Source organism: Podarcis filfolensis (genome assembly GCF_964270895.1).
Source record: "Podarcis filfolensis genome assembly, chromosome: 15".
Taxonomy (NCBI): domain Eukaryota; kingdom Metazoa; phylum Chordata; class Lepidosauria; order Squamata; family Lacertidae; genus Podarcis; species Podarcis filfolensis.
Window position 1 is genome coordinate 6,024,942 of NC_139618.1, and position 24,547 is coordinate 6,049,488.

Here is a 24,547-nt window from a genome sequence, read left to right on the forward strand (position 1 = left end):
TGCATAGGCGTGTGCATGCGTAGCCTTAAATCACTTATATGCAGGCTAGTGTACCTTTCTTCCCAACATAAAAAGAGTTTGTAATTGATATCAGTTTGTCATCTGACTATAGAGCACATTCAGGTGACTGTGACCTATATGTCCCACCCAAAGTAGGAAAGTTGTTTAAAGTTACGTGAACAAGAGAAAACAAGCGTGCTTCCAGTGTAAGCCAGGGGAGAAGGCATGAATACCAGACAGCTTTGGGTCCCATCAGGGCTGACTTGTGATGCCTACAGCCCACAAACAGAATACTTTCCCACCAATGGTCAGCCATTTTTATTTCCACAAAGCTCCCAGCATAGCATCCCTCTGGAGCATTGTGGGGAATTTAAATCGTGTGTGTGTGTGTGTGTGTGTGTGTGTGTGTGTACACATTTACGTCAGGCAGCAAGGAGTAACATCATCTTTGCAACCCTTCATCCTTTTCAGTTCCAACGGAAAAGGGGGCGACTGGCTTGAGCAACCTGGGGAACACCTGCTTCATGAACTCCAGCATCCAGTGTGTCAGCAACACGCAGCCTCTTACCCAGTATTTCATCTCTGGCAGACATCTCTACGAGCTCAACAGGTAACTTCTGTATATCACACAGAAAAGCCAGCGTGGTGCCTTCCAGATGTTACATTACAACTCCCATCATGCTGGTTGCTGGGGATGATGGGAATTGTAGTCCAGCAACATCTGTCGGGCTGCCACATTGGTTCCCCCTCTAGTCCCTCTCTTGCCATGCTGGAAGCTTAACAGCGATGCCTTAAAAGTGTTACCCCTCCTGTTCGTCTGCTGTGCCACACTCCAGGATTCCTCCCTCTCATTTTGTGCAGTGTGTGGAGTGCCTCTCAGCGTGCTTTTCCTTTCTTTCTTTTTTCAATGCAACAAATGGCTAATTGGCTCAATTCATCATTATGCATTCCAGGACAAATCCAATAGGAATGAAGGGACATATGGCCAAATGCTACGGGGACTTGATTCAAGAGCTGTGGAGCGGGACACAAAAGAACATTGCTCCTTTAAAGTTACGGGTGAGAACTGACAAGTGTTGTCGTATATTCATCTGCAAACTAATTACAAGGTGGCGCTGCAGCCTGCACCATGAGAGGGTCCGTGGGGGCAAGCAAACTAGGCAAACCAACCCCTGCCTCCTCCCTAACATCACTGCTGCCACCAAGCGGCTGCCTTTATTTTTCTCCGGCTGCTTCCACTAATCAGCCTTTTAAGCTCCTGGGCTTTTAGCTGTTCCAGCCTAGTTTAAAGTGGTGCACGGCCCTTGCCTTTATCACTGATTGTATTGCTGAGAATCTGTGGATTAGTAATCAGAAAGAGGCTGCAGTCAAGGCCAGTGACTTGTGTGTTTTGCTTTCTTTCAGTGGACAATAGCTAAATACGCTCCCAGATTTAATGGCTTCCAGCAGCAAGACTCTCAGGAGCTCTTGGCTTTTCTTCTGGATGGTCTCCATGAGGATCTGAACCGAGTGCATGATAAGCCGTACGTTGAACTGAAAGACAGTGACGGCCGGCCGGATTGGGAGGTGGCAGCAGAGGTGAGTGTGTGCTGGGCCTCTGCATGTGGTTCTTCCTCCTCTCCACCAATCCATGGCCTTTTCCTGTGCTGTTTTCAGGAATTGTAATTGTTGTTGTTGTTGTTGTTGTTGTTGTTGTTGTTGTTGTTGTTGTTGTATTTATTTATGCCCTGCCTTTTTCCATGACAGGATTCAAGGCAGCTTACAGATAAAAATAAGAACCACTAAAAACATAGAAAAAGCAATAGTTAAAAAACAATTAAACATTGATAGAACTCATATATAAAATCTATGAAAACCACACACATAATTACAATAAAAACAGCATGGCAACAGCCCTTTCATTAAAATCAGTCAGTTTCCTGCTGGCAGAAGGAAAGCAAGGAGGGAGCCAGTCTAGTTTCTCTAGGGAGTGAGTTCAAAGTCTGGGGGCAGTCACCCAAAAGGCCCTCTCTTACATCTCTGCCAAAGCATGCCTGTGAGGATGGTGGAACCGAGATGAGGGCCTCCCTCTGCTGTTGCTGCTGTGCTTCCTCCTGGAGTGTTCCTTAAATGCATTAAGAAGAATTGAGGTGTTGGAATGGGCCAGCAGGGCTAAATAGGACCAGCTGCCCTTGGTGTGGATCCTCGACCTACTTCAGCAGGCCCCCTTAATTGACTTGTGGAGGGATGTGAAGATACAGCAGAGTGATGTGGGTTTGTGCACGCACACACTTGCTGAAACAAAGCAGTGAATGCTCTCAGGTGTATTATTGTGTGATGGGGCATCTGATGAGCAAAAGGAAAGCCCCTGGTGGATGGAGTCCTTTAATAGATCTTAGCCACCAGCACAGGCCGCAGTGGGGTTGTTGTTGTTGTTGTTTATGCAGTAAATACTATGAAGAGTTTTAGGGCTTGGGGGCCTCATTCTCTGACATACAACTCCTTGGGGAATTTTGATCAAATTGGGCTTTTGCATGGGTGCCCTCCCTGCAGAGGAGGTGCTGTGGTTCATCTGAACTTCATACCTGCCTAGTCCTCTCTCAGGTGGTCAGCCAGTGGGGTGTTCAGCTTCAATCTGCAGGGCAATTTCACATCATGAAATGCTGCTTTGTAACCAATATATATCTTTTTTTTCTTTTTAAAACCCTGCATTTAGAAAAATAGAACTTTCTCACACACATCTAGATTTCTATGTGCAAGTATTTGTTCATTTATTGACCCAAGCAGCGTTCCTTCCATGCGCCTGTACCTGCAGACTGGAGTGATAGACCCCACCGAGAGGCTGACACCAGTGTGAGGACTGCCTCACAGCTAGGTGGGCACGTTATAGGAAACCTGGGAGCACCAAAATCTCCCTCGTGTCGTATTTGCACCAAGAGCAGCTATGGGCAGCCCAGTGCCCTCCAGTGTCCATCGGCCTGAGCCAGCATTGGCCACTGGTTGGGGACAATCAAAGTTGGAGTCCACCCTTCACTGGATGCCCTCAGGTTCCCACTGTGAAAGTATTGGGCATATATCTCCTTGTTCTACCGACTTCTCTGCACAGGTTTTATTTCCCCCTTTTGTTTCAGGCCTGGGAGAACCACCTGAGGAGGAACCGCTCAATAGTGGTGGACTTGTTCCATGGGCAGCTGAGGTCCCAAGTGAAGTGCAAGACCTGTGGGCACATCAGCGTCCGCTTTGACCCTTTCAATTTTTTATCTTTGCCCCTCCCGATGGACAGCTACATGCATGTTGAAATCATAGGTGGGTGAAGATTCTATGTACACTGTGCTTTATGGGCGGGTATGAGGCCCAGAGGGACTTACAACCTAAAATGCAGTGGTTTGACTGCTCATTGGGACTGATTCTCACCACCATGTTCCACCATTGCTGAAAGAATTGCACTGGCTGCAAGTTGTTGGTTCTGTTGCACTAAGTTCTATACTGCTTGGGACCCCAGATATCATCACTCTGCAGTGGCTGGTTGAAAAAAAGATCCCTTTTTGGGGGGAAGCTCATTGGGCTGGATCCAGACTAAGACAATTATGATTGTCTTCTTCTGAAATCAACTGGAGAAAGATTGTTGTTGTTGTTGTTGTTTAGTCGTTTAGTCGTGTCCGACTCTTCGTGACCCCCTGGACCAGAGCACGCCAGGCACTTCTGTCTTCCACTGCCTCCCGCAGTTTGGTCAGACTCATGTTTGTAGCTTCGAAAAAGATAGTCATGGCTTTCTCCCTACTGAAATCAGTTGGACTTAAGTGCAGCTAATTTAGAATCCAAGCCCAAGAGTTGTAGTACTTGAACCTATGCGTTCGGAAGTAATCACCATTAAGTTCACTCTTCCTTCAATGTTGTGTTAAAGTTCCTTTGAAATTTAAAATGGGCATCTTCTCAGTCCAAATCCCAATTTTCCTACATTTTGATATTTCTAGCAGAAAACTACAATGTAAATGTTTAATGCTTGAGCTTATACAAAACACATACATTGGGGGTGGGGGAAGAGAAAGAGTATTCTTAAAACTCAAAAGGGGTGGGGATGCCAAAAGCTGTGGAATGAATCACAGGTTAAACGTAAAGAAAACAGATTATTCATATGTTAATCAACCTTTGCAAGCCTGACAATGCTGTCCTTCACATGTATACTCAATTAAGTTAAATGCAGCTTTCTTCCACATACATGAGTATAGGATTACAGCCTGAGTTACATGATTTTATCACTTTAATCAGACAATATGTGTGTTTATAGATACATGCAGTGTTGCTTGTATTGTCATCCTGGGACTTTGAAACTTGCAAACAGAAACTAACGATATTGTACAGGTTGGATTTTTGTTTTTAATGGTTTGAGTATCCGAAAAAGGAAATAAGCAGTTTTAGAAAAAGAAAAATATGAACTGTTAGATATTCTGGTCTACTTTGAATCATACAGAACTCTCCCTGTAGAGTCTAAGAAAGGAACCCTTCCAGGTATTCTTCACGGTGACTTTCATTCCTTGAACATGTACAGGGAACCGAGGTCAACAGAGCAAACTTCAAGCAGCTGGAGAAGCTGACCTTAAGTGGGTTGGGAGGACAGATCTTTAAAAATTCTGCTTCTCTGTGAATCTTTAATGCTTTCTACCAGGTTACATAAGTTAGAAGGTTTTTTTGGTGCCTCCACCACCGCCCTGGATGAAATCTGGGTTTCTCAGGATACCCAAGAATCAGTGTGCAGCTGATGCACTGAGTATGCTCAGCCTTGGATATTAGTCACAAGTTGCAATCTAATAATCAAGGAGCTCTTACCTGGTTCTCTAGCAGAAATGGCACTTTTTTAAAAAAACGAACAGCCAGTTAAACAGAACTGGGCTGGTTAAACAGGATTTTTTCAAACTTGTTGCCTTTTCTTTCTCCCACTCACCCCCCTTTTCTATTTTGCTCTCCCAGTAACTAAGCTAGATGGGACAACTCCCATTCGATACGGACTGAGGCTGAACATGGACGAGAAATACACAGGCCTGAAAAAGCACCTCAGCGAACTTTGTGCCATGAAGCCGGAGCAGATCCTCCTTGCGGAAGTGCACAGCTCCAACATAAAGGTCAGGATGCTTTTGCTGCTCGGGGCTTTTAGAAATGCACTTTTTAATTCCCCCCCCCAAGATGAAACGAAACTAGTCTAAGAACAGTGACTTTCTTAAGACAGGGATTATTTCCGCCTGCACCCTCCACTCCAATCATAGATTATGTCAGACTCCAACTCCCACCAGCCTCAGAGAACACAGAGATGATAGGAGTTACACTTCACAAGTTCCCCATCTTTGTATCCAACTAAGTTTTACTCAGAATAGACCTATTGAAATTAATGGACCCAAGCTAGTGGCGTCCATCATTTCCAATAGGTCTGCTTGAGTAGAACGAGCACTGACCACAACCCATTATTTAATTTATATGCCATTTAATGCCCAGTTGGCTTCTAAGAGATTTACAGGACATTAAGACCAACAGCAAACTTTGTTTAAAAAACAGAATAATTATGGTTAAGCAATCCCATTAAACGTGTGGGTTTTTTATTAGCCTCATTGGGGTTCTCTCTCTCCCTCTCTGTCGCTTTCTCTTGCTTTCGAAAGAACTTTCCTCAAGACAACCAGAAAGTCCGTCTCTCGGCAAGCGCATCCCTGTGTGCATTCGAGGTACCGATCCCTGGATCCCCCACGTCAGCTACTCCAAGCCCTGTGCAAACAGGTAAAATGTCCCTGCATGGATTTTATAAGTATAATCACAGTCAGTGGAAACCCGTAACCAACACCTTTGCCCTTGGGTTCAGAGTTCTGCAGCGTGCCGTCAGCCAACGGGATGATCAATGTGCTGATGAATGGCGATCTTCCCCGGCCAACCCTGATCCCGAATGGGATGCCAAACACAGTGGTGCCATGCAGGATGGAAAACGGCTTCTCCAATGGGATGGTGAACGGCCATGTGACCTCTCCCTCCGACAGCCCCTTCATAGGCTACATCATTGCTGTCCACAGGAAAATGGTTAGTGGGGAATGAATGCGGCTAAGATGCTTGACTGGTGTTCATGCATCTGCCGTTTTCCAATATGGTAGATGTCTGCAGAAGGTCACAGATTCAGTCCTTGGCAACTCCCAAGGAGGGCTGGGAAAGACTTGTCTGAAACCTGAGAGAACTGTGACCCAGTGGTGTAGACCAGGGGTGGGCAAGCTTGTCAGATCTACTACCACTCCCAAGATCCCATCTCTCCGATCCAGCCACAAAAGGAATACAATTAGGGTTTGTTGTATCTACCTGGCTTTTTATTAGAATCCCAAGCTCTCTACAAACCAGAGCCAGGTGCAACAGACATACAATTAGAATTAAAGAACCACAGTGTCTCTGAGCACATTCTGATCTGGAATTTGTTTTCAATACCTGAAATGAACTGAGCTCATGATCCTTCCGCACGCAGGTTCCCTCCTGGCTAGTGTGGCAAGCTCATTTAGGTGGGAAAAGTCATTTTGTTGTGCGTGCAATTGGCTTTGGTTGGCGTTGAGTGTGATGGTGGGGTTATGGCAGCGAGCGTGCAGATGATTGGCGGCGTAGACTCCCCCAAAAAGCTCAACAACTCTGTGCAATCTCCCCCCCCCCAAAAAAAAGTGCTCAACAGCTTTGGGCAATTTCCCCCCAAAAAACATAGGGGCATGTTATACATGGAAAAATACAGTAGTTCCCTGCTATGATAGTGGCCCTCCTGAAAAGTGAAAAAATCATATCGTATTATTAAAATGAATCTTTTTCTTCATCTTTTTAAAACCCCCTTTAATGATCAATGCAGATGAGGATGGACAAGTACTTCCTTTCATCTCAGAAGAACCGGCCGAGCCTCTTTGGAATGCCACTGATAGTTCCGTGCACTGTTCATACGCGGAAGAAAGACTTGTATGATGCGGTCTGGATCCAGGTGTCCCGGCTGGCAAGTCCCCTCCCTCCCCAAGAAGCCAGTAACCATGCACAGGACTGGTGAGTTAAATGCCAGGATGTCTCAAAGGAGGAGGGGGTGATCTAGCCACCAAAATGTCTCTGAGGGGCTCTTGACGTCTTAAGCCAGCAAGCCAGTCTTTGGTGTAGTGAGACATTGGGTCTTGGACTGGGAAAACCCAGACCTAAATCCTTGTTCAGTTCAAGTTTATTAATAAAGTCCACAGACCTTCAGGTTCTAGAGTGCGAAAGAAAGCTGAAAAATACCAGGGAGCCTGCCAACTGTACAGTGGTACCTCGGGTTACATACGCTTCAGGTTACAGACTCCGCTAACCCAGAAATAGTACCTTGGGTTAAGAACTTTGCTTCAGGATGAGAACAGAAATTGTGCTCCGGCAGCAGCGGGAGGCCCCATTAGCTAAAGTGGTGTTTCAGGTTAAGAACAGTTTCAGGGTAAGAACGGACCTCAGGAACGAACTAAGTACTTAACCCTGAAGACTGTGCTGGGAAGGGAGCACAAGGAATGGGTAGACCAGTCTGGTTCTTTTATTTCTAGAAATATTACACAGGAGTAGCACTTCTACTGGTTCCTAACTCTCTATCACATAGGCAAAAGTAATTTTCATAAGAAATGCCATTAAATCCTCCTCCCAAAATTTCTGGGGGAAAGATGATTAAAATGAATTAGTTGTGAAGGTTTTGCCTTATTTTGGGACAAATGACAACCTCAGGTACTTGGCACAACCTCAGTCTGGTAGCTCAGTAGATTACTTTGGACCAGTCACACACTTTAGCCCAATCCACCTCAGGATGGTTGAGAAGGAAAAAAATGCAAGAGGTGGGGGAAGAGAGCTATATTTCATTTTCAAATACTTTGGCATTGGAGTGGCTTAGAATCCAACCTGGTACCCTCCAGTGTTTCAGACTATAGCTCCCATTACCCCCCGACCATTGACCCTGCTGGCAGGAGCTGGTGCCCAAAATATCTGGGGGGTATGACAGGCATAGAAGATAAAACTAGGGAAAGACTATCATTTAAAAAAACTTTTGCATGTTACAAATAATCGTGTTTGTGTGTTCATTTATTTATTTAAAGTGATGACAGCATGGGATACCAATACCCTTTCACCCTACGAGTGGTCCAGAAGGATGGCAATTCGTGTGCTTGGTGCCCCTGGTACAGGTAAGCATAGGGTGGCCACTTGGCAAGTAATAATAATAATAATAATAATAATAATAATAATAATTTATTTATACCCCGCCCATCTGGCTGGGCTTCCCCAGCCACTCTGGGCGGCTTCCAAAAAAAAATATTAAAATACTGTAATACATCAAACATTAAAAGCGTCCCTAAACAGGGCTGCCTTCAGGTGTCTTCTAAAAGTCTGGTAGTTGTTGTTCTCGTTGACATCTGGTGGGAGGGCGTTCCACAGGGTGGGTGCCACTACCGAGAAGGCCCTCTGCCTGGTTCCCTGTAACTTGGCTTCTTGCAGTGAGGGAACCGCCAGAAGGCCCTTGGTGCTGGACCTCAGTGTCCGGGTAGAACGATGGGGGTGGAGACGCTCCTTCAGATATACTGGACCGAGGCCATTTAGGGCTTTAAAGGTCAGCACCAACATTTTGAATTGTGCTCGGAAACGTACTTGGAGCCAATGTAGGCCTTTTAAGACCGGTGTTATGTGGTCTCGGCGGCTGCTCCCAGTCACCAGTCTAGCTGCCGTGTTCTGGATTAGTTGTAGTTTCCAGGTCACCTTCAAAGGTAGCCCCACATAGAGCGCATTGCAGTAGTCCAAGCGGGAGATAACCAGAGCATGCACCACTCTGGCAAGACAGCCTGCGGGCAGATAGGGTCTCAGCCAGCGTACCAGATGGAGCTGGTAAACAGCTGCCCTGGACATGGATTTGACCTGTGCCTCCATGGACAGCTGCGAGTCCAAAATGACTCCCAGGCTGCGCACCTGGTCCTTCAGGGGCACAGTTACCCCATTCAGTAAAAAAAAGTGGGTGCTTCATCAGGTCCAATTAGAAATCTGTCGTTCTTTGGCTGAAGGGAGAGCCCCTCCCCTCCGTCAGCCTCACACCCTGCCTTCCCTTTACCGCCTTTGTTAGGGTGGCCCCTTGTATCTCTAAAAACAGGCAGATCTGTGAAGACCAACTTGGCCATGTTAATCACCTTCACAATATCTGTGTACTGAACTGCTGTGTTTACACCATGTCCCAAATCTGTTTGCATTGTGCTGGATTAGGAATTTAGAAAGTCAGATCACTGCTCCATCTAGCTCGGTATTGTCCGCACTGGTGACAGCTCTCCAGGGCTTCAGGCCTGCCTGGAGATGCCAGAACTTGAACCTGGGACTTTATGCAATCCGAGCACACGATCTGACGCGGACCCTAAAGTAAGATTCTAGTCCTCATGATGTTTGATTTAAATAGGAGCTTAGAAAGCTGCCTTATACAGAACCAGAATTGTAGGTTCATGTAGCTCAGAATTTACATTGGAAATGACTTACCAGAGCTTCAGATAAGGGTCCCCCCCTGCCCTGCCTGGAGATGCCAGGGATTGAACCAGGGACTTTTTCCATGCCAGACAGTTGGCTCTGCCACTGATGGATCTTAACCTAAAGCAGCCCACACCTGCCCTGTCCAGATTAACTGCCCATCTTTTGCATTTTCAGCCCTTGTCAGCTTTAGGGAGAGTTTCCCACCCTCTCTTCTCTGCTCACTGCCTCCTCCTTCTTCCCCACCCCCAATCTAGGTTTTGCCATGGCTGTAAAATCGACTGCACTGAAGAGAGAGCTCACATGGGGAATGCCAACATCGCTGTTGACTGGGATCCCACGGCACTTCATCTCCGCTACCAGACGTCACAGGAACGGGTAAATATATATATATAATTGCAAAAGAACCCTAAGCAGATATATGTATATGTGTTCTTTCTGACAATGCATGACTGTCTTTTTAAATAAACAAGTGAGTTCTGGATGTTTTTGCTGCTGAAAGTGGAAATACTACTCTGCTCTAGCTCACAGAATTGTGTATTTAGTGCTTCCTTCCCCATACCAACCTGCTCAGGTGCTTAGATCATCCTCTGAGGTCATCTCGGTGGTCAGGTAGCAGGGTTATAGTATCTGATCCTTCTAGCTGGTTTAGTGCCCAGATGTGTTGTGTCTTTGTACATCCGTTTGCTTGTTTTGCTGTGTGATTCTTTGCTTGTGTGTTTGTGTGCTGTTGTTTTTGGGGTGAGTTTTTGTTTTTAGGATGCATACCCCACATTCCAAATCCTCAGCAGCATAGCTAACAGCAGAAAAAATGAGGTTATTTCCCCCCAGTGAGCACTACCATTGCTGTTGCTGTTATTCATCTTCCTACGAAGCATCTCAAAGCCGTTTCACAATACAATAAAGCAATTGCATCTGTAAAAAGCAGTGGCATGATTACACATTAAATAAGTTATGCAATACAAGAAATAAATGAAAACAACTTTCAAAAACTGAAGCAGCAATAAATGACAATGAAACCACTGAAACACATAAACACAATAAAAGAAAAAAAATCCTACTTAAAATTCCATGCATTAAAAACAAACCACAAGGGTGGGAGGAAATTCAGTTTAAGATGCATTACTTGGATATTCCTACTTTCCTTAGAAACGTAGGAAACTGCCTTGCACCGAATCAGACCACTGATCCACCTAACTCCAGTATTGCCAACACTGGCTGGCAGCAAATCTCCAGTGTCCCAGGCAGGGCTCTTTCCTCAACCTGGAGGTGCGAAAGATTGGGCCTGGGACCTTCGGCCTGTAAAGCTTGTACTGTATAGCAGGCAATGCCCTTCTCACATCTGCAGTCACCAATCGGCATCGGCTCCAGATTTTCTTTTCACGTGAAAACCAAGTTCCTAGCCCTTATGGGTGCTTCAATATATTTGAAAGCATGTGAACGCAGGAAGCTGCCTTACACCGAGCCAGATTATTGGTCCACCTAGGTCAGCATTGTCTGCAGTGGCTTTCCAGGTTTCCATACAAGCTCCTTTTCCCAACCCTGCCTTGAGGTGCCAAGGGTTGAACCAGGGGCCTTCAGTATGCAGAGCAGATGCTCTACCACCAAGTCTGCATCCTTCTTCATGATGGAACTCAGTGGTGGCATCAGAGAGTTTCCCATGCTGGGTTGAAATAGGCCACACAAGTACAAAACTTCTCCTGGCCCTGCTGACGCGGGTCATCTATAACAGGGCTGGGGAACCTGGACTCCATCTCTCATCAGCCCCAGCCAGCATAGCCAGTGATCAGGCATGATGGGAGCTGTGGTCACAAGGCCACAAGTTCCTTACGAGTGCTTTGTGAAGTCTTGACTGGTTTGGCAGGGCTGTGGCTCAGTGGCGGACCACATATTGTGCAGGCAGGCTCAGTCCCTGCCATCTCCAGGTAGGTCTGGGAGAGACCCCCGTCAGAAACACTGGAGAACTGCTGCCAGTCAGTACTGGCAATATTGAGCTAGTGAGCCAGTGATCTTCGCACAAGGCAGCTTCCTCCAGAGGTTCTCTTACAGCAGGGTCTGTTTTATTAGATCAATTTAGTGCTCCTGCTTTTGCATTTGTCTGACAGCATGGAGCTTCTGCAGCCTCCTTGGCCGCGAGCCACTCTCGTTGTCTGGGATTTTTTATTTTTTTAAATTAGCCAAAAGGCTTTATTGGCTGTCACGTTGCATGAGGCCACCCCTTCTGCCTCTGCAATGGCCTGAAATTGCTTCTGAAGGTTCTTTCGTCTCACTGCTGGCTCAGAGATTTCTGGAGTGGGTGGAGGGATGACTGAATAACTTGGGGCTCAGAATCGCAGCAGACTGAAAACGGAGAGAGCAGCAAATTGGAGTCTTCATGGCCCAAGGGCCAGGGCACTTCGGCAGACAGGGCTTGACTCGGGTTCAAATCTCCATGGACACACTGAATTCGCTTGGGTAGCCTTAGGCTAGTAGGTCTTGGGAGCCACCAGTCTACAGAAACAAGTTGGTCACATTATCAAAACTGTTCTAGTTGGTATCACTTCAGTTAGCAATGGGGATTCACCAGATTGAACATGTGCCCCCCCATTTTAGGGGAAACCATAACTCCCCATGCTTAGAAAATTAAGACTGGGGAAAGTGAGTCAAATACCCTTCACCCTGACACCTGTGTTTCTGTGGTTAGGGACCCCTTGTTCTTCCCATATGAAAGGAGCATTGCTTTACCTGCAGTCTGAAATGGCATGTGGCCAAGGAGTTTATTTCATTTTATTTCTGACATTTATGAACCGGCCTTCACCCAGAGGTCCCAAAGTGGGGAACAGAAAAACGTTAAAATCAAACAATCTTTAAAGTTAAGAATTGATAAAATTCACTTGGTAACACTTCTGCCTACAGTGCACTTCACCCCTCCCCAAAGAAGGTGTGTTACTGCTTGGGAAGCTGCTCTGTACTGGGCCAGACCATTAATCCAAGTATTTTGGTATTGACTACACTGACTGGCAGCAGCTGCCCAGGATTAATGACAGGATTTCACTGCCCTGCCTAGAGATGCTGGGCACTGAACTTGGCACCTTCTGCGAGACATGCATTCGCTTTGCCACTGAGCTACTGTCCCTGTCTATAGGTTCTCCTTCCGAAAATGAAGGTAGTGCTTCTGTGTCATGAGGTTCTCCTTCCACAAAACTCACTCCTCCTCCTCCTCCTCCTCCTCCTCCTCCTCCTCCTCCTCCTCCTCCTTCTTCTTCTTATTATTATTATTATTATTATTAATTTTAAAAAGGCTAATGCAGGCTGTGAAGTAAAGCGGTGTACATTGTTAAGAGATCTTTCTTTGGAAGGAGACAAGGAATCTAAGCTAGGGTCAGAGGAGATGACTTCATCAGCACCTCACAGCTACCGGGAACAACGTTGAACTTGTCCTTTTCCTGGATCTTCTTGAACTTATTTAAAAAACGAAAAACTAAGTCAAGAATTTGTAAGAACCTAATAAAATCTGATATTGCAAGTTCACTTCATTTTAGGTAGTTTGTAAGTTTTCATGGCACTTTGTAAGTAATTGTCTCTTTCTCACATATTTGATAAATGGTGCAAAATTATTTTTGAACAACTGTGCGAATATTTGTTGCCAACGTGCTGTACGAGTTGCATTTTTACAGGTTGCATTTTTCTAGCAGGGTCAGAGGAGATGGCATGTTTTTAAGTAGGAGCAAGCCATCAGAGTTCCTCAAGTGTTTGCCTTGTCACCCTTTCAGATGGCCGAGGAGCACAGGAGTGTGGAGCAAAGCCGGCGTGCTCAGGCTGAGCCAATCAACCTGGACAGTTGCCTCCGGGCCTTCACCAGCGAGGAGGAACTAGGTGAAGATGAGATGTACTACTGTTCCAAGTGCAAAACACACTGCTTGGCCACCAAGAAGCTGGACCTGTGGAGGCTTCCCCCTATCCTGGTATGATTCAAGGCTCTCCTTTTCCTTTCCATTTTTACAGCCAGGCTGTACACTGCTTCTTACAATTCTTCGTTTTTAATTGACCCTATGAAGCTGGCTTCTCGTGGGTCAGACCACTCGAGTTCCATCTTTATTTTATATAGTGTTTAGTTCCTACTTCTGGATGATTACTGTTTCCCAGAGCTGACACTGAAGGCTGGTTCATTAGCACAAATGGGGCAGCGTCCCACCAACCTCGTTCTGCCCTCAGCCAGCCCCCACTTCCCTGCCTTCTTACTCACATCCCTTCTGGCAGTGGAGGCCCTGCCTGTCAGTTTCCTCCTCCTCAGTCCCATGTTGTCCTTGTAGAACATGGCATGGAGGAGAATGGGGGCAAGACTAGAGCTAATTGGCTTTGCCTGCCATTGGCTCTGGCCCCACATGCTGTAGGTCTTCCTGTCTTCTGCCTTGCCGGCTCTAATGAGCACCAATTGCCGCTGGAGGTGACTCACATTAAGAGAGGCGAGAAGGCCTGCCATGAGGCCTGCAAACTATAAAAAGACAAGACATGCTAATAGTTGAAGCGTTGACCTGATCCTGCCTCCCACATCTCTTGTTCTAGATAATCCACTTGAAGCGTTTCCAGTTTGTCAATGGCCGCTGGATAAAATCCCAAAAGATCGTCAAGTTTCCCCGAGAGAGCTTCAACCCGAGTGCCTTCCTGGTGCCAAGAGATCCAAGTTGCTGGCTGCAGAAGCCGCTGACTCCCCAGGTTGACGATCCCTCTGAGACCCAGATTCCGCAAGACGAGTGTCTGAGGATGGAGGTGCAGAGCGTCCCGGTGGCCGGGGAGGGCGATGTGCTGACCAGGAGCCCCTCTTCCCTCAACACTTCCGGCGTCTTAAATAATATCAAAGGTAGGGGAGAGGAGGGATCTCTGCATTGGGCTGGATGGAGTAAAATGGAGGACTGGTTAATACTGCCATAGATGTGTCCAACCAGCCTCTGCTGGGGGCAGGTGATTCTGCTCCATCTCCACATGCCGCTGTGTTTTGCCTACTTCAGGACCCCACAAAATTACCTGCCCTCGAAATTGGCTGTTGTTTTCCTGCATGAGTCGCTGCACTGGGCTTGCCAATCCAATCTGCCTTTGGTGGGAGCAGATAATCCTGCCGCATCTCTGTACTGAGTGAAATTAGGTCATTTCCATCACTCCTGAAGTAGACATATGCTGCAGAATTGCTTGCCCTTAGAAGAGGCTGCAGGCTGTGTCTCTGTGTGAGTCACTGGTTTGGGCCTCTGGGACACACACACGGTGTAGAGGTACATGGGCTCACATTTTGACTGAGCTGCTTTTGCAGGAACGAATTCTCAAATAGTCTGGCAAATGGGCCTTCCATAAATGGTGAAGTTAACCATTGAAAATGCTTTCCTGGATCTAGGAGTATGTAATGTTGCTAAATACCTCGCTACTAGGTTGTATACCAAGACACAGTAGTGAGCAAACCCCTGTTGCTAGAGCTAATGAACTTTGCAAGTTAAGACCTAGAAGTCTCTGTGTGATGCAGCCGGCTGCTTTACCTAACCCACTGATGTAAAAGTTGTTAATAGCTTTGTTTTGGGATTAAATGTGGGTAGTTTAGTCTTGTCTGTTCAGCTTTTTGCCACTTTCTCCCTTTCTCTCACTCGCACACTTGCTCATTCACTTCTTCCAGCGTCTCCATCTCCCGGGCGGAAGTGTGCAACTGGCTGTCCGTCGAGTAAAAACGTTAGTCCAACTGGTAGCCCCAGGACTTTGGGAAGAAGCAAGGGGCGGCTCCGGCTCCCCCAGCTGTGTAAAAACAAACTGTCCAGCAGCAAAGAGAACTTGGACATGACCCGAGAGAACGGTACAGACCCGGACCCTAAGGTCACCCCCGACCAAGGAGACGGCTTCAGCCGAGGGCATGCCTTGGGGGGTAGCCAGGGCGAGCTCTTTGCCGCTCAGGACAGCAGCGAGGTGACTTTAGCCAATGGATACCTGTGCAAGCAAAACTCCCACAGCAACGGCAGCATCAACGGGGAGGAGGAGATGGTGGTTGACCAAAGAGGAGAGATCTGTGTTAACCCCATCTACAGCCTATATGCAATTTCGGTAGGTGACTCACTCTTGGCTGGGAGACTGCACTGGTTTCTTAAAAGCTTGGATTTTGTAGAAGGGCAGAAGGCAAGTCCGCCATTGTGCAGAGTGCCCAAAAGGCAGAGGTGGGTAAGGAAAGGGCTGGGATGAAGGCGTCAGAAAGGCATCGCCATGAGGCAGGTGGCAGGAATAATAAATTGGTGCTAAATGTGCTTCATTTGCCAAAATTCACATGACTTGTAGGATTTGGCTTGGCTTGGGGTGGGATTTTGAGGTCTCTCTTCAGCGTGTCAAGTAGAATGTGGGTGCTGCAGGACTCTTGGCGGGCATAGAATCAACAAGGTACAATTGAGTAGCTTGTACCCTCAGAGCCTTTATGAAATGATGCAAAATTCATCAGATGGTGTGAGCTAATGGAAGTTGAGGAACACTTATTGTCTGTGCCAGGGTTGGGGAACCTGATGCCTTTCAGGTGTTGCTGGACTTCAGCTCTGATTGTCCCTGACCATTGGCCATGCTGGCTGGGGCTGATGGGAGTTGGGTGTCCCACAACATATGGAGGACCACCAGCATTGGGGTAACCTGTCAGGGGCAATGGGTGTGTGTAAATAAATATAGAACAACACCGACTACTGCTACAACCTTGTTGATTGGGCCAGCAATACAAAACTGCTTTTTCCTCCCCTTCCAGTGCCATTCAGGAATTATGGGAGGAGGTCATTACGTCACTTACGCCAAAAACCCCAACAGCAAGTGGTACTGTTACAATGACAGCAGCTGTAAGGTAATCTCCTTTGCCTTCCTTAAGAAAGAATGTGAGGGCAGTCGTGATGATGGCCAGGCATAAGAGGCGGCTGCTCTGACCCACGTGTGACTGTTTGTGGAGGGAGCTCATTTTCCCGTAATTCGGATGATTCAGATAAATAAAACACCCGGTGTCAGAGATGTTAACTCTTTATTCAAAGAAACTTAAACAGTGCAAGCCTAGTGGTCAAAGCAACTCTTCCCAGTAGGTATTTCCACAATGAGGTAGTTGTGAGGACTGAAGGTCCCTGCCTTCCCGCTGCTCTCTAAGACTCCTCCTCTGGGTCTTTCCCCAGCAACCTGAGGCTTCTTCGTCTTGTCTCTCTTTGCTATGCCCTCTTCATACTATTTCAAGGGGAGCAAGTCGCAGCAGGAGGGGGAGACCCCCTGGCTTCTTCATTCTGCCTCCTCTCCAGCCTTCTGATTCTGGACTGTCCTGCTCACTTCCTGCTCACTTCCTGCTCACTAAACCCTGATACTTATTAAATTTGTATACCACACTAGACCTGTAGATCATAGGGCGGTTCACAACATAAAAACACCTCTTCACTTGTTACCTCTTCACTGTCCTCCCTCTGACCACTCATCCTCGTCCCACCACCAATCCCCTGGCTCTGAGCAGTCTTCCCTTGGGGGTTCTCTTGGGGGGTCCCCAGCTGGTGTCTCCTTGGCATCCAGCCAGTCCATCACACTAGCCCCGGGGGCGGGGATGGTTGAGATTCTGCAGTTTCCAAACTTGTGCTCCGCCCAGCTTAATTTTTAGAAGAGCGCTTTTTTAAAAAAACAGGGTTCTTTGTTGGAAGAAAATGAGCATCCCCTCCTCCTCTTCCTCTTCCAGGAATTGCATCCTGATGAAATCGACACGGACTCCGCCTACATCCTTTTCTACGAGCAGCAAGGAGTGGACTATGCACAATTTCTGCCAAAGATAGACGGCAAGAACATGGCAGACACGAGCAGCATGGACGAAGACTTTGAGTCCGACTACAAGAAGTACTGCGTGCTGCAGTGAGCGCAAGCCAGGGGAGGCGCCGCAGACCGCTGCGAGGGAGCGCCCTTGAAAAGTTGCCTCCCGTTTGGCAAAAAATGAAAAAAAAGTGGTTTTTAGCAGAGCGGAAGAGCTAAACGTAGTTTTTATTTTTTTATTTTCCTCTCATGATCTGAAAGCACAACTAGAAGAAAAGAGAAAGAAAGAATCCCTAATTACATAGCAGCTCACCGGTTGAGATAGCTTTGGTTTTTTTTGTGTTTTTGTTCAGATCTCTCCATACACATTGGGCGGGGAGGGGGGGGAATAGCACCCATTGGTTGGATTTCTTTTTTTTTACCTTTGGCTTTTAAACTAGTTTGATGTAAGCAAACTAGGACCAAGAAAGCTTAAGTTGTAAGTAGCCCAAATAAAAGCTGGCCCAGAGTAATAGAAAGGTGTTTGCTTCCCTCCCCCCCTTTTTAAAACAAAAACAAATTACCCATAGGAAGAAGAAGAAGAAGAAAACCAACCTTTTTGGATGCTCTCTTCAGATTTAAGACGATTGAACTTGTAGTGTTGTCTGTAGACAACATGAATTTGCTACCTCCTTTTTCTGAAGTTTTATTCCATTTTTTTTAGTGGCAAGATAAGGAAAGCCCAGGATAGGCGACCTGCACAGAGGAGCAAACATCATGGCTTAGGGAATTTCCTGCCTTTTCCGTTCTTAACCCCACTGGTCTCAGTTTGGTTTGTTTCTTGGCTTTTGGCTGTGTCAGTTCCACCCTCTTGGATGAGCCGTGTGCTTTCAGAATGGCTTGGAGGGGAATTTCTCCTATCCTCTCTGTGATTTTGTGGCTGATATGATGCCATCCTACTCACGAGAGAGTGGGGAGAGAACAGGGGGATTATTTGGCATTCATCCCCAATCTGAAGTCAGGAGGCCCTAAGCTTTTCCTGGCATCAATGTGTGAGCTGCCCTCCTGCCTTATGTGAAAGTTTGAACATGCTTTTGGGCCCACTAGTGCCCCATCTTAGAATCTACATCACACAGAAGTTTGCTCCTAAGATCTCAGGCCTGGTGCAGACATAACACTAGTAAACTAGTAACTATGGTTGAGATTCCAGGAGGGGAACATGGGATGCTAAACTAACAAATCTATAAATCTTGGTTGAGATGGGAACGCTGCAATGTTTACTCATGTGCTCATGGAATTTATGTTGGGCAAGGGGTGAGTGGAGAGGGGAATGACAGGTTGCTCTGCCCCCGTCTTCTGACCTCTCCACCATGGTTAAGAGTTCACAGGCATTTCTTCTGCTCTGGGCTTTAGACCCTAGAAAATTGCCCCCCAGATTCAAGTTTGTGAGCAGTGTGAAATAGTTGTGTGTGTGTTGTGTTTTTAATTAAATTGCACTTTAAATGAAAGGAAAGGATAATTAAAACTCAGACATAAGTTAATTTTATTACTGCCAAGTGTTTTTGGAGTGAAGGATGAGGGCACCTCTTTTGCTTAAAGAACAAGAAATCCTGCTTGGGTAGCTATTACGGTTTTAACATTGAAGTTTATCCAGTCTGCGAGCAAACCTAGGCATGCTTCCCTGCTGCATCCCATGACCTGGAAAGAAAAATAGTGCCCCATTTCTTCCCGTAATAAGGTTGGCATTAATTTACAACTTTTGAAAGCCAAGTCTGTTGTCCCACCAATGGAGTTCATTTGTAGGAAGGTCTGCAAAAAAAGAGATCTGCATCAGAACTCCTTTTTGACCAGAAATATCTGTGAAGATATTGAATCCCTGCAGACTTGGGCCCAACAGACTTCTTCGAAAATCCACTAGCTCAGAAGTAAGAACTTTAGTAATTGGTCCCCTAGTCTGGGAGCCCAAGTGACTCTGCCATTATCTTCATCTGAATTCTCTTGCTATTCCAAAGCACCCCTCTAAAGGACATTGTTGAATAAGATAACTCGTGAGTTTAAACAGGGTTGTAACTCCTTAATTTGTCAGAATAAGCAGGCAGTGTCAGGGTTTGAGTGTTAATTTATAAACTGGAACAACAACAAAAAGCCTAGCTTTTGCTGAACTGCTGAACTTCTGTTTGGCCTGTACCATATGAAAATTTCAAGCGGGGACTCTGATGACTGAATGGCTCCTGTGGACAAAACAAACACACTTGGAAAAGTTGCAGGTCAGGGAGAAAGCTAAGCAAACACACTTGTCCCTGAAAAGCTAGATTTCTAAGTAGAGGATTTTTTAATTTTATTTTTCCATCGAGTTATATTCAGGCATCTGAGCAGCCTAGGCACAATTCAGTGGGAACTTGGCCAAAAGTCACATTATTTATTTGCAATATGCTTTTCTACCTGCCACTCCTACCATGAAACAGAATCATTTAGCTTAATCACTATCAAGGCACAGCTTTTGCTTCCCTGTCTCCTCTTTGATTGAGCTTTCAGGGTTTACAAACTTTTTTTTTTTTTTGAAGTTGCTTTTCTTGACCCCGTGCAACTTTCCGACAGATTCAGTGTGGGCCTCTAGCTGCGTCCCTGCATGCACTTGCTTGGGTGGGGGGGATGTTCTGAGACCGTCTGAAATCTTTAGACCAGGAGTAGGGAACCTGTGGCCCTCAGCCCCGAACATTGGCCATGCTAGCTGATGGGGGTCGGGGTCTGGAAACACCTGGATGGGCCATAGGTTCCCCACCCCATGTCAATATCCCATGTCAAGTCATGTGGTGGCGCTGGCATTTCACATAGGGGCCTGTCCTACACACTGACATGTTTGTGGGATGCCTTGATACCTCTGCCAATCAGGATCAGGGGAGATAGCATGAATCCATGACTCATGGCTACAACCTCTGTATAGAGTCAGGGACATCCTCCACCTTAGGAGCTCTGGCAGCGGGCGACTGTCTGACTTGACTCTTTGGAAAGTCCATTTCTTTAGAAGCTAAATTTGGCCCTTGTTCGGGCATTGATCTTTTTGATGGACACCGTTTCTCAGTCCAGTAATTTCTAACAATTAGGTTTAAGCTTTGCCAAAGGTGGGGTGGGGCGATTATTGAGCACCCGGTAATAACACTTCAATATGACTTGGGTAGGTGCTGCCCCTGCTGGTAATGTTCACAGGGTATTGCTCCTAAATTTATTTTCCGCAGGGCAGTGAGGTTGGAGAAAACCAAGCCTTCCAAACCGGCGGAGTTTCTGGATTCAATACTATTTTGAGACACCCCGATCTGTTTTTCCTTTTACAAACTCCTCCGAACTCGTCTTCAGATTAACTTTCCTTTCAGAACTTCTCTTGTCACTGAAACGATCTACTAATGCCATTTTAAAAATCTGCCATGCTTTGTTACATCAATTCTTAATTATTATTTTTAAGGAGAAATAAAAATTAAATTAATTCCTAAATTTAACAGGGAAATTTATTAAGTTAACTCTTAACCACATTCACTTTGTAAATTATTGTATAAAAACTTATTGACAATGCACTGAATTTAGAAAGACCATGTACATAAGTACTGTGTAAATAATAAAAAAGTATTAATGTATTGGAATATGAACTGTATAAAAAAAAGTCCAAGTAACTGTATATGGAGTGAACTTGTTTATCTGTAACTATATTATTCAAACAAATTAAATACTGTGGATGCAATCTGCTGCCTCAATTCCTTTCCCTTTTCTTTTCTAGAAATTTCTATTAAAAAATGAGTGAGTTGACTTATGATCCATTTTATGTTCCCCATCCATATTTAAATAAATATACATTTGGGTGGAATTTGACCATCAAAAAGATGTCGCTCCTTTCCGTGTGGTGAAAGCATGAATTTGCCATATGGGCAGTGCCTGTTTTAGCTGCAAAATAAGGTTAGGGACATAGTATATAATTATTACATAAAGTGCCTAAAAATGGATGAAACACTGAACCTACCTTGCAAACCAAATAGTCCCTTTGTGGTACAGGAGGTCCCATGCTCCATCCCTGGTATTGCCAGTTAAAAAAAGATTTGGTAGCAAATGGCAGGAAAAACATCCATCACTCTGCCAGGCAGGTTTGGCAATAACATGATAAGTTTGGCTAATTGACTTGGTACAGGGCAGTTTCCTCCACCCATGAAGCAGCAAGATCATCTGTAGTTGTCCTTGGGCTTCCTTGCAACACAGAACACAAAAGTTAAATCTGCTGAAACCACCTTTTCTGCTAAGTGGTAACTATTCTGTAGGAAGGGGGGAATAGGTTGAGGCTTGTCAGAAAAATAATTCGCCACCAAGTTCTTTGCAAAGGGTGGTGATGTAACCAACATCAAGACCAGCTGGTGGCAGCATCTGCTTCTGAAGTTCTCCCAAGGTTCCTGCTGCTCTTTGCAAATTGACCACGTGAAGAAAGTTAGATACACACGGATGGGAGACAAATTTGATTCCGTTCGCATTTCAAGGAGAACTTACAGGCTTCAAGTTTTCCAACCAATCCACAAACTGAAATGGTCATCCTTTGAAATTTGCCCTTAAGCTTTCACAATGCAATTCCAATTCTCCTGCCATGTAATATTTATGTGCAAGAATGCATAGGCTAGCTACGGTAAGGTGTGCATAAAAATAGTGAAAATATACCAATATGCATTATATCAGGGCTTTGCTTTGAAAAGGGGTGTGTTAGGCAAAACTGAATGCAAAAATGTGTTGCATTAGGAGAAATCCAGAGTTAAAACGCTGCTGAATTTTTATCAGGAGATTTAAAAATAATATATGCAAACTGATCTGAATAAGTGTGAAGAACTGAAGAATAGAAAATTCTGAAATGTAGAGGGTGGGTGTTTCTCTGCTACAGATTAGTCACTCTCCAAATGGCCATCAGGATTTTCTTACATTAGCATGTACAGTAATGGTAATTTGGGCTGCAATTCTATGCTTACCTGGGATCAAGCCCCTTTCAACACAGTGGAGCTGATTTTCAAGTAATTTTGCACAGGATTGCATTGCTGTCCTGCCTACATTAATTGCAGATTCTTTGTGACTTCCGCTTTTCCCAGTCATACATAATTATGCCATGATTATTTTTATGGTGATGGATAAAGCTACCAGACAAGAACCTTTCTCTGTTTTCGCTCTGTGCTGCCCATAAACAATGGATTTATAATGCAAATATATTAATATTAGGTAAAAATTCCTAAGGACTTTGATCTTTATGAAATCCTCTTGGAAATGACCTCTCGGACTAATAGTGTTGGAACTAGGACTTGGGAGATCTGTGTTCAAATCTCCACCCAAGTCATGAGGTTTGCTGGGCAATCTTGGGACAAGACACGGCCTCTCATCCTGAGCTTCGAAGATGAAATAGGGGAGGAGATTATCCCATGTACACTACCTTGAACATCCGTGGAGGAAAAGTGGAATAGAAATAAATTTACAGATTGGGAAATGTAGTTTCTTAGGGGTGACCCTCACACTGTTCCAGTTCCCAGAGTTCCCTGGGAAGAGGGATTGACGTCTAAAACACTCTGAGGGCCATATTATTCTGTGAGGAAAATTAAGGGGCTCTTCACAGCTCTTAGTCCCCTGGTCAATTCCTGCACCAGCACAACTTCCAATGTAGGATTGGAAAACCCAGTCGTAACTTCCGTTATGTGGCACCCATCATGAATGCAAAAAAGGCTAGAGTGTCAATACCGTGTAACTTTTTTTGTACTTGACGAAATCTATCACTTGTTCGTTCCTTTACAACACTGAATTCAATTTTTGTGCTGTAGTGTAGCCTTATGAGGCTTTGCCCTCGGGTGGGAAAAATATTGCGCCCGGGAAAGGGAGATGGGAGTCAACAGACACTCAAGGAATAGTTTCGGAGAAAAAGCTTTATTTCTACCATCCATGAACTGGTAGAAGGAGCAAGTGTGATAACTCACAAAAAGCATGCACCGCATGTGCACAGAGTATATATCCCCTCCCCTTTTCTCCTCCTCCTTCAAGAGTCCTGCCCATGAGTTCCTCTGAGCATGAACAGAAAGCTGTCTTGGGACTATTGTGGAATCTTGGCACCCTTCCCAGGAAAGGGGAATGAGAGTGGTTCAACATGTCCAAAGATGTTGCAGCTAGAATGAGATAAGATTCAGTTCTCAGGCCTGCTTTGAACAGAGCCTATTCATTAGCTTTTTGAAGCCTTCTTGTACTGATAAAAAGTAACGGTTTGCCCTTGCCACAGCATCTTGTGAGAAAAGCAGAGAAGAGCAGAGAAAAGCTGTTTTGGATTTTTAGGAGAGAGAAAGGGAATTTTGGACAGTTTTGAGGCCTGGGGTGATTTCACAGACAGGATTTGGGTATCCTGTCCCTTCAGTAGTATTAGCTTAAAAAAAAAAAAGTTTCCTGCTGGGATTCATACAGGTGCCCATGAGAGTGTGTGCCAGGGTGTCTGCCAGTAAATTTGCCTCAGTAAATATCCCCTCGAGAACCACCCTAGCATAAGAGACTGTTTGCTCTTCCTGCTCCATTCATGTTTATACTAGCTTGGCCTTCTCTGTCTTGAACATGCCTACTTACTGGTAATACATTTCTGAACAAAGGAGAGGGGAGAAAAAGCTGCTCCCTGTGAGGAAGAAGTGACTGAAGTAAGTGCCTTTTCCTCATTAATTTGGGCTGTTTACACCATTTTGTGGTCCTCCCTCCTTTCCTGCTCTTTAAGATGCAGCAGCCATTTTGAGTCCTGCCATGCCTCATGGCAGCCATTTTGTGTTATGCCACCACTGATGGGCCAATGGCCTGGTCCAGCTGGGCTCTTCTTATGATATGATGGGTTGTTCCACACTCTCACGAGAGCCATTATCCACATTTTCAAACCTTCTCTAAACGTATGTTCTTCTTGTCCTCTTAGTCTAATTTGTAAAATCTGCAAGCTGCACATATTCTGTCAATTTAACTTACCATTCTTCGTTAGTCAGGACCTCGATTGTTTTCCATTTTTGGGCTAACTAAACACGGGCCGCAGTAGTGGCATACATAAATAACCTTTTTTGACACCTGGGAATTTCAGTCTGAATTATCCCCAACAGAAAGGACTCTGGGTTTTTTTTTGGGGGGGGGGGGGAAGTACTTTTAAACATTTTTTTCCAATTCATTATGGATCATTTCCCAATACTCATTTTTTACTCTTTTACAAGTCTGCCACATATGAAAGAACGTTCCTTCAACCTCTTTGCATCTCCAGCACTTAAATACCACCTGTAAATCATTTTCAAGTAGTTCTCCTTCAAAGAATTAACATGCTATGAACTTT

At 45.4% G+C, this 24,547-nt stretch overlaps 1 protein-coding gene and 1 long non-coding RNA gene across 7 annotated transcripts in view; one reads left to right on the plus strand and one right to left on the minus strand.

Moving 5' to 3' along the window:
- USP32 (ubiquitin specific peptidase 32) overlaps nucleotides 1-20,938 on the plus strand; it is a 122,531-nt gene extending 101,593 nt beyond the window's left edge. For all 6 annotated transcript variants that reach the window (XM_083587381.1, XM_083587384.1, XM_083587379.1 and 3 more), the window contains exons 20-34: nucleotides 472-610; nucleotides 954-1,059; nucleotides 1,405-1,578; nucleotides 3,111-3,285; nucleotides 4,948-5,099; nucleotides 5,628-5,742; nucleotides 5,825-6,036; nucleotides 6,833-7,017; nucleotides 8,073-8,159; nucleotides 9,732-9,852; nucleotides 13,227-13,418; nucleotides 14,020-14,314; nucleotides 15,113-15,531; nucleotides 16,208-16,300; nucleotides 17,159-20,938. In XM_083587381.1, coding sequence (XP_083443507.1) covers nucleotides 472-610; nucleotides 954-1,059; nucleotides 1,405-1,578; nucleotides 3,111-3,285; nucleotides 4,948-5,099; nucleotides 5,628-5,742; nucleotides 5,825-6,036; nucleotides 6,833-7,017; nucleotides 8,073-8,159; nucleotides 9,732-9,852; nucleotides 13,227-13,418; nucleotides 14,020-14,314; nucleotides 15,113-15,531; nucleotides 16,208-16,300; nucleotides 17,159-17,332 — 2,639 coding nt within the window. In that variant the 3' untranslated portion in view covers nucleotides 17,333-20,938. The remainder of the gene's footprint in view (nucleotides 1-471; nucleotides 611-953; nucleotides 1,060-1,404; nucleotides 1,579-3,110; nucleotides 3,286-4,947; nucleotides 5,100-5,627; nucleotides 5,743-5,824; nucleotides 6,037-6,832; nucleotides 7,018-8,072; nucleotides 8,160-9,731; nucleotides 9,853-13,226; nucleotides 13,419-14,019; nucleotides 14,315-15,112; nucleotides 15,532-16,207; nucleotides 16,301-17,158) is intronic.
- LOC310750263 lies at nucleotides 20,509-23,981 on the minus strand. Its single transcript, XR_014542034.1, has 2 exons — nucleotides 23,921-23,981; nucleotides 20,509-21,435 (listed from the first exon to the last, which is right to left on the minus strand). It is a non-coding gene; the product is annotated as an uncharacterized lncRNA (long non-coding RNA).
- Nucleotides 23,982-24,547: the final 566 nt, after the last annotated feature.